At 47.1% G+C, this 14494-nt stretch overlaps 1 protein-coding gene across 2 annotated transcripts in view; it reads left to right on the forward strand.

Moving 5' to 3' along the window:
- Nucleotides 1-14118, forward strand: part of LOC144819598 (uncharacterized) — a 203472-nt gene extending 189354 nt beyond the window's left edge. For both annotated transcript variants that reach the window (XM_078677421.1, XM_078677423.1), the window contains 2 exons: nt 5436-5543; nt 13965-14118. In XM_078677421.1, coding sequence (XP_078533547.1) covers nt 5436-5543; nt 13965-14085 — 229 coding nt within the window. In that variant the 3' untranslated portion in view covers nt 14086-14118. The remainder of the gene's footprint in view (nt 1-5435; nt 5544-13964) is intronic.
- Nucleotides 14119-14494: the final 376 nt, after the last annotated feature.

Here is a 14494-nt window from a genome sequence, read left to right on the forward strand (position 1 = left end):
GAGAAGAATGCGTGCTAGACACCTGTCTGACACTCCCATCAGTCATGCCAACGGATGTTGAAACTTTGCTGGACCCGGTAAAGGCCCATGCGCAGTGGTACCAATTCTGATGACGGCATTCTTTGAGATCTCACAGACGCAAAATGCTTCTGCTGAGGTACGAGAAACCACAGGCACGCAGATAACATCTGATTCGAACATTGCTAATGTGACCAATGCAGACGGCAAATGCTTCACATCTATGTGCGGTTGATCTTCTTAACAAGGTAATCCAACTCTCACCTACATTGGTAGAATTTTTTTTTTACTGATTTAGAAGATTTGATGTTTTCTCCAAACAATAACACTGACTTTTGAATTGGCACACAATGTTCTGAGAGACTCTGAATTCGAACCTTCATTTTTTTCAAAACAAAGTTCTAACTTTGGAACTCTTTTTTCTATCATCATTATTTTTCCAACTTTGTATTTTTCGTTCTTGGCACAAAGTAATCTGCTTAAAGTAGAACTATTCATAGAGAACTAGAATTCTTTGAAAAACTCCAGAGACAATATTTGACCTTGTCCTCATACCAACAGTTATATGTATTATGACATGAAATGGTTTCGGCACCTTTTTCTTTTATGTATTTACGAGCCATTTCATAAATGTATTTTCGTGATTCATTCAGATAGCATTTTGAAAATGTCAACTATATGCTTAGAATGAAACATTGCTTTAAATGCGACCAGCACAAATGCTTTTTTGAGTACAGCCAGTACCATTGCATATTTATGTATTTTGGGTGGGTTTTTAACAATTCATGTTTAAATATGTTTAACGTGTTTAGAACATAGTAATGTCATACGTAAGAAAGTGGAGTGGGTGTTGTATGGCATTTTAGATTCCGAATGGATTTTCCCGATTCATACTCTTATATAGGTACAATTCACATTTCCCTTATATAGGCGTAGAAATCAAGCCCTTATTTAGGCATATCCCCTGCTACCCAAATACAGGCATGGCTACTTCCATCCGTTCACCAAACGTCACAATGTTTTCTTGGAAAAGCAGCTTAAGCCATTACGGACTTCCCCTTGCTTGAATATTGATTTCTCCAAGAACTCAGTTACTTTACAATGAACAACTATTCCCTAGGGGTTCATTCATGGCGTTCATAGGCCCGACTTTACGTCAAACATGGCATTCCTAAACACCTTCAAGGTATAAATAAACCTTCACTTGCTATGGCAAAGCACGGTGGTTCGGAGCAGTTCGATTACATACTTGCCCGACGCAGCTCGCTACAGCAAGTACCAGAGGAAGCCGACTCTCCGGCAGACCCACTGATCAGGAAGCTGCCCTTCTCTGCCGAGATTCCAGCTCCAGTGTTTCTGACTCCCCTTGCGGGGTGCTGGGAAATCGAGTCCCGAGACAGAGATACCAGACCTCCTTCAGTCTAAGGTATGGAGCTGATTAGAACCTAGAGAAACCTTTGGTAGATTCTTGGCAAAACTAAACCTATGCTAAAGACCATACTTACTTTTTCCCATGTACTAGACTTAGGTTAAGTACATTGGAGTAGGCGTATTTTAGAAGCACCAGTTGAGTATTTTAGTCTATGTTATTCATGTATTTATTTTTATATGGCTTATAGTTCATATTACTGTTTACTAACCCTGGGCGGGCAACTTCGCTACGCCCACGAAGTGGGCGTAGTGTTGCCTACTTCACCCTTTGCAAAGTAGGCGAAGCAGGCAACACTACGCCCACTCCTTGGGTGTAGCGAAGTTGCCCGCCACCCGCCTCCCTCCCGCCCTCCCGAACATACCTAATTTAATTAAATGGGCACAAAAAAATAAATAAAATACACATACCTTGTTCACGGCGTCCCGGGGCTCCCTCTGCTCGTTCACGGCGCCGTCTGCTAACCAATGCGCATGCGCGGCCGCCCGCGCATGCGCATTTCTCACGAGAAATGTGCATGCGCGGCCGCCCGCGCATGTGCATTGGTTAGTACACGGCGCCGTGAACGAGCAGAGGGAGCCCCGGTACGCCGCGGACAAGGTAAGTGCATTTTATTTATTTTTCTTTGCCCATTTAATTAAAGTAGGTATGTAGGGGAGGGGGGGCATGCGGCACGTAGTGGGGCTACGCGAAGTGCGCAGGTGGGCGTAGTTTCTCGCCCACTTTGCGTAGCCCCACTACGCACACTACGCCCAGGGTTACTGTTTACGCTGTACGCTTTATACTTTGCATTCTGCTTAACGATTGTAGCAGTTCACCTCTCTTGCATGACAAAGAAGACTGTTCAATAAACCTTTTTATTGAAAATGCCCGTCTCACTATTTCTCTGCAAACTCTGTAGAAACGAAGCATGCACGATTGCCTGAGTAAAATAGTTATCTATTGCTTCCACGACTCTGAGAGATATGTTCCTATTCTTGGGGAAAAGAAGTTGTCATATTTATGCGGTTGTCAGAAACTAATCCCTTCTTGTGAATTCAAGAAAGTTTCTAGTGACCTCTGAGCTAGCTGGCACTCACTATTAAGTTTAGTATATACGATAGAGACCTATTGACATAAGTCCTAAGTCAAATCTATCGGATATATTATTCCAATGTGCAGAGCCTATTGGGAATATAGGAACTACGCTACAGTGCCTTCCCTCCACAATGCTGGCTCCACCTCCTGTGGTGTGGCTGATGTCTCTGCCCCGCACTGTGAAAGGAGAGAAGGAGTCACGTCAACTAAGTGCTCCAGGGCTGTGCCTTCCCACCACAATGCTGGTTCCACCTCCTGTGGGGCGTCTGATGTTTCTGCCCTGCACTGTGAAAGGAAAGAAGGAGTCATGTAAACAGAGTGCTCCAGAACTGGTTTGGACTAAGCAAAGGCCCCTCTGCCTCAGAGGACAAAGGAGTTTGGGGTATAAGTATTGAGACCCTGATCCCAAGAATTTAGATTTCTTTTGGACCACAAGAAGAAACCTTTGCTGAGGAGTGGAACCAGAGAGACTGAGGAGAGACTATCCCTAAGCTGAAGTGCTGCTTGAGGGATTGGCCTGCAGTGGTTGCCTGACTGCCAAATGAAGGAGAAAGGGACTTTGTGTACTTTATTTCAACTTGTAAGGATCTCCAAGGGCTTGAGAAAAGAGCTTGCCTCCTGCTGAAGTCTTCACCCACCAGCTCCCCAAGAGTTTCTTGAAGTGCCTGCAGTTGTGCTGGACTTTTCGAGGACTTGCTTGTCACAAGGAGCTGGAAGTGCGACTCAAGAACAGGATGCGTATCGCCAAACTGCCACTGCCGCTTTACAACACGAAGCACCTTGCATCGCCGGAGAAGAGGATCGACGTCGCAGCAGATGCCGCCGCATCACCGGGAAGTGTGTCGCAGGAGAAGAGTATCGACGTCGCATCAGACGCCGCCGCATCTCCGAGAAGCTTGTCGCAGGGCCTGTCGCAGCTCATTGCTAAAGAAGAAGATCGACGTCCCAGCAGACGCCGCCGCATCACCGGGAAGAGTGTTGCAGGGCCTGTCGTGGCTTGTATCATTGTGGAAGCAACTCACATCGCCAGGATAGAGAGGATCAACGTCGTAGCAGATGCCGCCGCATCACTGGGAAGCGTGCCACAGGGCCTGTTGCGGCTCGCATCGTGTAAAGCATCTCGCATCGCCGAAGAAGAGGATCGACGTCGCAGCAGATGCTGCTGCATCACCGGGAAGCGTGTTGCATCAAGGAGATAGTGTCATCTTTATTTCTTTGTGCCAGATCATCCACGCTAGGACGCATTACTGTCCTTGCGTGTAAGGGACTACCACATCACCTTTCCGACAACACTTTAGTTTGCTGTGTGTCGCATCTTAAGGTACATTGACTAAAAGTGTCGCATTTTAAGATCTAAGAAGAACTCAGCTAATTCTACTATTTTAAGTACAGTATTGTGGATTTTTGTTGTTTGTGGTCTTGTGATAAGTCTATATAAAGAATACTTCTTTTTGATATAAACCACTGGCGTGGTGGCCCTCTGTAGTGTTGTCACTTGATTACTGTATGTGTTCAGAAATGCTTTAGAAACTGCCTCTGAGATAAGCATGTCTGCTCATGCCAAGCTACTAAGGGGGAGAGCAGGGGTTATTTTAGGATTGTATCCCCTTACCCTGACTAGAGGCAAGGATCCCTATTTGTCACAAGTACCTACCTGTGCCAACTAGAGACCCAAAAATCTAACATACTACTAATGGGTGATACTACTTTTAACATATAATTTGTGAGTGGCTGTGTATATATGTTTGTGAGTGGGTGTCTGAGTGGCGATATGGGTTTGTGAGTGGTGTGTAAGTGGCTGTATGGGTGTATAAGTGGGTGTGTGATTAGCTGTGTGGGTGAGTGAGTGGATGTGTGAGCAGCTTTATTGGCGAGTGGGTGGGTATGTCAATAGCTGTATGGGTGGATGAGTGGGTGTGTGAGTAATTGTATGGGTGACTGGGTGGGTGTCTGAATGGTTGTACGAGGGAGTGACTGGGTGTGTAATTGTGCTGTATTGGTGAGTGAGTGGCTTTTTGAGTGGGAATTTAGCTAAGTGAGTTGCTGTGAGTGGTTGTATTGGAGAGTATGTGTCTGTCTGAATAACGTGGTTTTGTGCATGCAAAATATGAACCTAACTATAACCTCCCTGTAACCTTTGTTTCTTTTAAGTGAATGTATATATAGTTTAGGTTTTACTGTATACGTTTTATATTTTTTTTTATTTGAATTTAAAATCTGATGTATTTAATTCATTGTTGTCTTTTGGCAAATACCCTCTAAATAAACATATTCAAGCAAGTATTCTTATACGTACTCTACAATGAGTCCAGATACAAAGGATTGTACCCTCTTTGCACTTTAACTAATAGGGAATTGAAAACTTCAGGTTAGATTCATAAAGGCATGAAAGAGTAAATAAAATAGTACTCCTGCTGTCCTACTTCCTGTATACATAAATGCTTTTGTGCATGAGCCCATATATTTTTTAGTTAATTGCATCAGAGTTCTCCGTGTTTATGCTGTACATTTACCTCTGGAGAGAAAGGTCAACTTTGGACAAAAGTTGCAGGACACTGCTAGCTACCTACTACTACAACTATCTGGCTATGTATGAGGGGCGTCGTACACCTGCAACCCTTTTTCTAATAATACACAATTTGATCTTAGGATTCTAACTTTCTGGCAACCAACAGACTAGCTAGACCTGTTGAGTCTGGTGTCAAGGTTTGTTGAGTCCTGCAGTGACTTAACCAAGTAATTCACATATCCCTGGAAAGACAGAGGTAGAAGCTGGAACCTGGGCGAGCATTCTTCTCTGTAATACGTTTACTATTGATCTGCATGTGTCATATTTATCTATTACCAATACATAATTGGAAATGCATGGTGACATTTGTATCCTTGTAAACTTTATTTCATTCATGCATAGGACTGTCATTATCAATAAGAACTGTGAGCAAGACAGTGAAGCTGCCGAAACAATTCATGCAGAGTCCAATGAAAACACTTTCTCTGGGGACGATGGAACACTTAATCTGTAAGTTTACATCAATATGGTAGCGTGTTTAATCCTACCTAATATTTGAAGGTGTTAGTATTTCACAAATTTCAGTGAGACACCAAACTATTTATACTTTTATACTAATCGGATGGTGCAAATAGTCCTTGGTCTTGATTGATGACATCACCTTGTGGGTAGCTGCAAATCATGGGGACATGATTTTGTAAATGATGGTGATGCCTTAGACTTGAGAGATTGAAATAATTATCCATGCTTGCAAAATATCACAATTGTACACCATATCCTTTTTGGCACCTCAGGGAGAAATATGACAATTATTACTGTTAATTACTACCTTTTGACTCGTCTGTTCTCAAGGGCCCTTGGAACCTAGGGGGACTGGGAAATACGTGTGACAATTATTTCCTACTACCCGCGAGACACTAGTACCGAAATACTTCAACAAGCTCACTGAAATACCACCTTTTTAGTAGTCTCTGAAATAAATTCAGGGAAGTGAAATGTTGAACTATTCAGACATAGGGATAGATTTGCAGTTTGGAGGACAGGATACTCCAACACAAATATCTGATGGAGTACCCTGCCCCCTAAATTGACAGTCCTCCTGCCCCATTTAGGGTAAGGAGGACCACCAGTGTCAACGAGCATCAGTTGGCTCTGTTGATAGAAAGCTTCCTCCAATGGCCCAACAGAGAAGGGTGCATAAGAGGAAGGGCATCACACCACGCATCGTATTTAGGCAGATAGTGATGATACCCTTTTTAGGTCTCGACTAGCGAAGGCTGCGCTTGCGCAGTCTCACTGGCAAGATTTTATGTTTTCTTAGTACGGGGGCTTGAACCCGCCCCTCTTCTCCATTGGCTAGCTTCGTAAACAGAGGCTAGCCATTGGAGGAGAGGTGCGTCACTCGGTTCAAGCCCCGTCTTTTTCGGATTCGGGGGCGTGTTTTTTGCAGTTTTTAACTCTGTGACGTTATCCGTCACTCAACAGCAAAAACCCAGCCCCCAATGAGAAAATGGCAGCGTTTTTCTTACGCCATTTCTACCCGACCGCCACCGGAAGAAGTAGAGAAGCTGCCGAGTCCTCCGCCCCAGCCAGTGAGTGCTTGATTTTCTGCCCCCCCATTCCTCATTGTGCTCGCTTTTCTGACCCCCACCCCCTGTTGCCTCGTTGTGCTTGCTTTTCTGCCCCCCCACCCCCTGTTCCTCGTTGTGCTCCCTTTTCTGCCCCCTACCCCCTGTTCCTCGTTGTGCTCGCTTTTCGACCCCCTCACCCCCCCGTTCCTCGTTGTGCTCGCTTTTCGGCCCCCCACCCCCCTGTTCCTTGTTGTGCTCGCTTTTCGGCCCCCCACCCCTCTGTTCCTCGTTGTGCTCGCTTTTCTGTCCACCCCACCCCCCTGTTTCCTCGTTCTGCTCGCTTTTCTGCCCCCACCCCCCTGTTCCTCGTTCTGCTCGCTTATCTGCCCCCCCCACCCACCTGTTCCTCGTTCTGCTCGCTTTTCGCCCCCCCACCCCCCTGTTCCTCATTGTGCTTGCTTTTCGGCCCCCCCACCCCCCTGTTTCTCGTTGTGCTCGCTTTTCGACCCCCCCAACCCCCCTGTTCCTCGTTGTGCTCGCTTTTCTGTCCACTCCACCCCCCTGTTTCCTCGTTCTGCTCGCTTTTCTGCCCCCACCCCCCTGTTCCTCGTTCTGCTCGCTTTTCTGCCCCCCCACCCACCTGTTCCTCGTTCTGCTCGCTTTTCGCCCCCCACCCCCCTGTTCCTCATTGTAATTGCTTTTCAGCCCCCCCACCCCCCTGTTTCTCGTAGTGCTCGCTTTTTGACCCCCCCACCCCCCTGTTCCTCGTTGTGCTCGCTTTTCTGTCCACCCCACCCCCCTGTTTCCTCGTTCTGCTCGCTTTTCTGCCCCCACCCCCCTGTTCCTCGTTCTGCTAGCTTTTCTGCCCCCCCCACCCACCAGTTCCTCATTGTGCTTGCTTTTTGGCCCCCCCCACCCCCCTGTTTCTCGTTGTGCTCGCTTTTTGACCCCCCCACCCCCTGTTCCTCGTTGTGCTTGCTTTTCGGACCCCTCACCCCCCTGTTCCTCGTTGTGCTCGCTTTTCTGCCCCCCACTCCCCTGTTTCCCTGTTCTGCTCGCTTTTCTGCCCCCCACCCCTGTTCCTCGTTTTGTGTGTGTGTGGCTTTGTGTGTGTGTGTTTGTGTGGGGCTCTGTGTGTGTGGGGGGCTCTGTGTGTGTGTGGGGGGGGCCTTGTGTGTGGGGGTGCTCTGTGTGTGGGGGGGCTCTGTGTGTGTGTGTGGGGGCTCTGTGTGTCTGGGGGACTCTGCGTGTGTGTGTGGGGCTCTGTGTGTGTGTGTGTGGGGCTCTGTGTGTGTGAGGGGGGCTCTATGTGTGTGTGTGGCTGTGTGTGTGTGTAGGGCTCTGTGTGTGGGGGGGCTCTGTGTGTGTGTGGGGGGGCTCTGTGTGTGTGGGGGACTCTGCGTGTGTGTGTGGGGCTCTGTGTGTGTGGGCCTCTCTATGTGCGGGGCTCTCTGTGTGTGGGGCTCTCTGTGTGTGGGGCTCTGCGTGTGTGGGGCTGTGTGTGTGTGTGGGGCTCTCTGTGTGTGTGGGGCTCTCTGTGTGTGGGACTCTCTGTGTGTGTGGGGCTCTCTGTGTGTGGGGGGCTCTCTGTGTGTGTGGGGCTCTGTGTGTGTGTGGGGCTGTGTGTGGGGCTCTCTGTGTGTGGGGCCCTCTGTGTGTGGGGATGTCTGTGTGTGGGGCTGTGTGTGTGGCTCTGTGTGTTTTTGTGGGGGGGTCTGAGTGTGTGTGGGGGGCTGTGTGTGCGGGAGGGGCTCTGTGTATGTGTGGGGGCTCTGTGTGTGTGGGGGGGGCTCTCTGTGTGTGTGGGGGGCTCTGTGTGTGTGGGGGGGGGCTCTCTCTGTGTGTGTGGGGGGCTGTGTGTGTGGGGGGCTGTGTGTGTGTGGGGGGGGCTCTGTGTGTGTGGGGGGCTCTGTGTGTGTGTGTGTGGGGGGGGCTCTGTGTGTGTGTGTGTGGGGGGGGCTCTGTGTGTGTGGGAGGGCTCTCTGTATGTGTGTGTGTGGGGGGGCTTTGTGTGTGTGGGGGGCTCTGTGTGTGTGGGGGGGGCTCTGTGTGTGTGTGTGTGGGCTCTGTGTGTGTGGGGGGCTCTGTGTGTGGGGGGCTCTGTGTGTGTGGGGGGCTCTGTGTGTGGGGGGGGCGCTGCATGTGTGTGTGGGGCTCTGTGTGTGTGTGGGGGGCTCTGTGTGTGTGTGGGGGGCTCTGTGTGTGTGGGGGGCTCTGTGTGTGTGTGTGGTTGTGTGTGTGTGTGTGTGTGTGTGGGGCTCTGTGTGTGTGGGGCGCTGTGTGTGTGGGGCTGTGTGTGTGGGGGGCTCTGTGTGTGTGGGGCTCTGTGTGTGTGGGGTTCTCTGTGTGTGGGGCTCTCTGTGTGTGGGGCTCTCTCTGTGTGGGCCTCTGTGTCTGTGGGGCTGTGTGTGTGTGGGGCTCTCTGTGTGTGTGGGGCTCTCTGTGTGTGGGGCTCTCTGTGTGTGGGGCTCTCTGTGTGTGGGGCTGTCTGTGTGTGGGGCTGTGTGTAGGGCTCTGTGTGTGTGTGGGGGGCTGTGTGTGTGTGGGGGGGGCTGTGTGTGTGGGGGGCTCTGTGTGTGTGTGGGGGGGCTCTGTGTGTGTGGGGGGCTCTCTCTGTGTGTGTGGGGGGGCTCTGTGTGTGTGGGGAGCTCTCTGTGTGTGTGGGGGGCTGTGTGTGGGGGGGCTCTGTGTGTGTGGGGGGCTCGGTGTGTATGTGGGGAGCTCTGTGTGTGGGGGGGCTCTCTGTATGTGTCTGTGTGTGTGTGCAGGGCTGTGTGTGGGGGGGGCTCTGTGTGTGTGGGGGGCTCTGTGTGTGTGTGTTTGTGGCTCTCTGTGGGTGTGTGGGTGGGTGGCTCTCTGTGTGTGTGGGGTGGGGCTCTGTGTGTGTGTGTTGGGGGGCTCTGTGTGTGTGGGGCTCTCTGTATGTGTGTGTGTGTGGGCTGTGTGTGTGGGGCTGTGTGTGTGTGAGGCTGTGTGTGTGTGGGGCTGTGTGTGTGTGGGGCTGTGTGTGTGGGGGGCTCTGTGTGTGAGTGGGGCTGTGTGTATGGGGCTCTCTGTGTATGTGGGGCTCTCTGTGTGTGTGGGGCTCTCTGTTTGTGTGGGGCTCTCTGTGTGTGTGGGGCTGTGTGTGGGGCTCTCTGTGTGTGGGGCTCTCTGTGTGTGGGGCTGTCTGTGTGTTGGGCTGTGTGTGTTTGGCTCTGTGTGTGTGGGGGCTCTGTTTTTGTGTGTGGGGGGCTGTGTGTGTGGGGGGGGGCTTTGTGTGTGTGGGGGGGCTCTGTGTGTGGGGGGCTCTCTGTGTGTGTGGGGGGCTCTGTGTGTGTGGGGGGGCTCTCTCTGTGTGTGTGGGGGGGCTGTGTGTGTGGGGGGAGGCTCTGTGTGTGGGGGGACTGTGTGTGTGTGGGGGGGGCTCTGTGTCTGTGTGGGGGGGCTCTCTGTATGTGTGTGTGTGTGTGTGTGTGGGGCTCTGTGTGTGTGTGTGGGGGGGCTCTGTGTGTGGGGGGGGCTCTGTGTGTGTGTGTTTGTGGGGGGCTCTGTGTGTGTGTGGGGGGGGCTCTGTGTGTGTGTGTGTGTGTGTGTGTGTAGGGCTGTGTGTGTGGGGGGGGCTCTGTGTGTGGGGGGGTGCTGTGTGTGTGTGTGTGTGTGTGTGTGTGTGTGTGTTTGTGGCTCTCTGTGGGTGGCTCTCTGTGGGTGTGTGGGTGGGTGCAAATGCAATAGGTCTCGCATTTGCGAGAGATTAAGCTATTGACATTGTAAGTGATAATGCCATTTATTTATCTGTTTTCAAAACAAACACATAAATAAAAATTTTGTCATTTACAATGCCAATATCTCTAACTTTGGCAAAGGCGAGACCGTTGCACTGTAAATGCTTGTTTCTATCCCTCACCAGCAGGTAAAACCTAAGACATGTTTTGTCTAGTCAAAGCAATATAAATTGACTTTCTTGTAGTCCAGAGAAACTTACCTCATAGTTTTAAATTTTTAACGAATACATACAGAAACATAAAAGTGCCAAACAAACAGTAACCATTCATAGCGCCAGGATACCCTTGGGATGACAGCTGCGCTATATAAGTGCACATTCCAATACATTACATTGCATAACACAATAAGCTAAAAAATACATCATAAAAATTTAAGAACATCAAGATATCGTACCATCAAATAAAATAACAAGTAAGAAACTAAGATCTGGATATACTCTTTCTGCTTATGCTTGAAGCAGGTGAGTGGAGAGGAGTTCAAGTGGCCGAATAACTACACATGACGTTAACTTTAACTGTAGTCTTGGGGTCCTGAATAGTGTGCTACTCACTGCAAAGCACTCCAACACCTCATCAGGGGTAGTTAGAGCTAAATACATACAATTTACAATTACATTGCAGGATGCACCTCTAGCAGCAACTTTGTGGCCAGATGTTGATCAAAGTTCTCTGGTATGTCTTGAATTTTAGATATAGTCTTGGAGTTTATGGAAGATGTGTTTCGTAGTGTCCAGATAGGAAGCTGACTAGTTTGGAAAGGCCTATAGCTAGTAAATATTTAGATACACATAACTTGGGACATACATGTATATTTCATAACCCACTACATACAAACTTTTCACCAACTCCATAAATCAGTAAATTCATATTGATTTTTCTATACATTATCTCAGTATAAATATATTTTTGTAGATGCAAAAGTGTTTTTGATACTATTTGTGATAATATATCCAGTTTAGTTCATAAAAAACACATAACACACAAATCAATGAGCATGAGACAAGAAAAATGATGGAGGCAAAGCGCTAGATGTCACACTACGCGCGTTTCGGCCTGGCAGCCTTCTTCAGGTGACCTGTCTTTTTGCACTCAAATCCATGGGTTACTGGACCTTGTTTGAAGGCGGTGATGTGCTCACTTTGATGGGCCATTTTCATGCTTCAACTACATATATCTTCATCCCTCATGCACTGCATGACTCATATGATCAGCTCCTCTTTAAGTTAAGGTGCAGTTGTGGCATGCCTCAAAATCAGTCAGTCACCCTCTTCATAAAAATAGATGCCGACCGCAATGACCTTAACAATTTCCACTCTAGATCCAAACTTGCATCCTTTCAAAAGTGCCTGAAAGCCATGTAGCAAAACATCGAAGAACCGGTGATAATTGCAACTCAGTCTACGGGTATTAGTATGAGCAAAGGATGGGGGGATCGATAGAACAGGAGTCACACGGGCGGGTGCATCTGTGTTCAGCGGGGCCTGAAAAAGCAAGGTCCAGCCTGTGTACGTCTCGCTGCCGAAGTGTGGGAGGAGTAGTATAAACAGGAAGTGGTGTTTATTGGCAATTGAAGCCAAAGGCTGGAACGCTCAAGCTGAACAATACATTAAACTGAAAATGACCTCACTGTGATTCTGAGCAAGATTAGATGAGAATCTTACAACAGTGGGGGATCTCTTTACAGGTTTACAGGTTGTGCATCCATAATTGCAGCAGACATCGGATTATCAAATGAAAAAGAGGTATTAAATAATACAGCCAACATCCTGATTAAGTGGACTGAAGAAGGGAAAATACCAAATTCAGGAGGCCAAAACTCAATACTGATTTGCTTGGAATCTGCCAAAATATCAGTTTTGTTTCACTAAGGCATCATTAACTTTGGCCATCGAATATCAGATCTTAGATAAGCAACACAGCACAGTAGAAGCAGTGAAAGATTCAGTAACAAGGTCAACCAAACTCTGTGTTTCATCCACATACATTTACCAGCAAATACCACGGGCTGTAATTAAAAGTATGAGAGCAATGAAGTAGATGCTACAATGTACCGGAAGAGACAGAAACTTATCGAACACAAGGTACATGGGCACGCGAGGTGGGAAGTTGGACTATAAGAGTACTCTTATACATACTCTTAGATGTGTGTGAATTGTTGACAAAATATCCAACTCACTGTTAGTAAACATGGAAAGAGAGGTCAGTTCATTCTTTTTGTACAAATTGTGTAAGAATATTCCCATTTTAGTCCCATTGTATACGTTTTGGGACCGATTCACAAAGGCATGGAAGAACGCATTTAGGAGTGCTTCAGGTGAACATACGTTTGTGAATAGGCCTCTATGTACCCTGAAATAAAATAAAAAAGTGGAACAACTGAAAGCCTGGTCTCCCCGCCATTGATTGTAATTTCTCTAATTCTAGCTTATGTTCCATGGTATCCAAAGTGGAAGATGAGTCAGCAAAATTAAGACAGCTGAATCATCCTGATCATGCAAGATAGGGGAATTAGTTCTCTTCTATTCTTTTCTATTCAGCATTGCACTCTGTCCCTCTAAGTGGGTGGAAACCTGACCGAAAGTCAGGAAAAATATATCAAATTCCAAGTAAGTCTTAGTTGGTCTGCTTCTACAGTGTTTGTGATTATGGCCAGTAATGGAAGGGTTGACATTGCCACATAGGTTATTGGGATTTTGCGATTAAGAGTAATTTGTTTGAAAAAAAGTGGGATAGGACCCGCCATTTTAAAACAAAAATAACAACTAAATATGTATTGTCCTGTGCTAGATTGCCAATATTGTTCTTCATCATTGCTGCAGCAAATAATCTAATTGTCTGCCTTGTGTACTCAATTAGAAAAGTTCTGCAAGCATTTCAGTTCTGTCTCACGTACCTGGACAGGCATGTTGCAGCACCAGGGTCACTCTGGGGTGCACTCATCTGAAAGGTGGACGATGGTAGATTTCGCTGTTGGACTGCATGCTGCATGGCTGATTCAGATTACCAAACCTGTCCATTGGATGCCTTGCTGACTGACGTATCTGCCACCTGGATGCATTTTGAGCATCCATGTTGCAGACATTCATAATGATCAGACAGAGCTTCCCAGACATAGATTCGTGTCAGTCTCCATTAAGATGTCATAAACTCTGCAAATCTGTCTCTCATTCAGTTAACAATTTGATTATTTGACAGGTACAGCACTGTCAAATAAGCAGCTGTGATAGTTCTACTGTAAGAGATGCATAACCATAAATCAGGTTATTTTCAGAATGGAAGGATGTCACAATTGACACTCAAATTCCTACATATATAATGGCAATGTATATTCCATAGTGGACTCCATAGATGCCAAAACATGCACAAGATTCACTTATTTTATTTAACTTTTTATTTTAGAACGTCATACTAGGAAACATTACGTATCCAAGCAACATTGACCATGCTCCACCTGCAATCTGAACTAACCTGTGTTCCTTAAGAAATTTCATTTGTGAGTGTAGATTTCTGGCCCTTTCACAGACCTACAGTATGGGGCTGTGCATGTATTACTCGCTTAATGTACAATATTTACCCCATGTCCTTCTTCATTTTAGGGTTTCAATAAAGGATGCTTTGGAGTTCCCGGAGAGTAATGATGCTGACAAAAGAATAGACTGTCTTCTGATCCCTAACTCTCTTCACCCGCAGTCTGCAGAAACAACTGTTGAGCTTTAAAACCATTCATTTGATCTATTTCCACATGGTTTAATACATACTATAAAGCAATCCTTATACAAGAATGGTACACCCAAAATATAAAGCAATTTTTGAACCTGCATTGCAGAATAAACGCTATATTGGGAAATTTGTACACAAGTTGGGTTATAAACCTCATTTATGAAGTGTTTTTTTTTTTGCCTAGCCCTCTTGACTCCTGCTGTCGCCTGGCAACATAACAAAAAGTAACAATTTGCACAGATTTTCTAATCAGAAATTTCTTGTTGATGTATGGTGGTTATCGTGTACACTCATCGATGAAAAAAACACCCCGATTCAAAGGGCTGAGTTTGCAGCTTGATTTAAAACATCATGTTTGTTATAAATCCAAGGGAGTTCATGAGATTAATTCAAGCTGTAATTCCAA

This window comes from Lissotriton helveticus, chromosome 2_1, assembly GCF_964261635.1.
Source record: "Lissotriton helveticus chromosome 2_1, aLisHel1.1, whole genome shotgun sequence".
NCBI classification, from domain to species: Eukaryota; Metazoa; Chordata; class Amphibia; order Caudata; family Salamandridae; genus Lissotriton; species Lissotriton helveticus.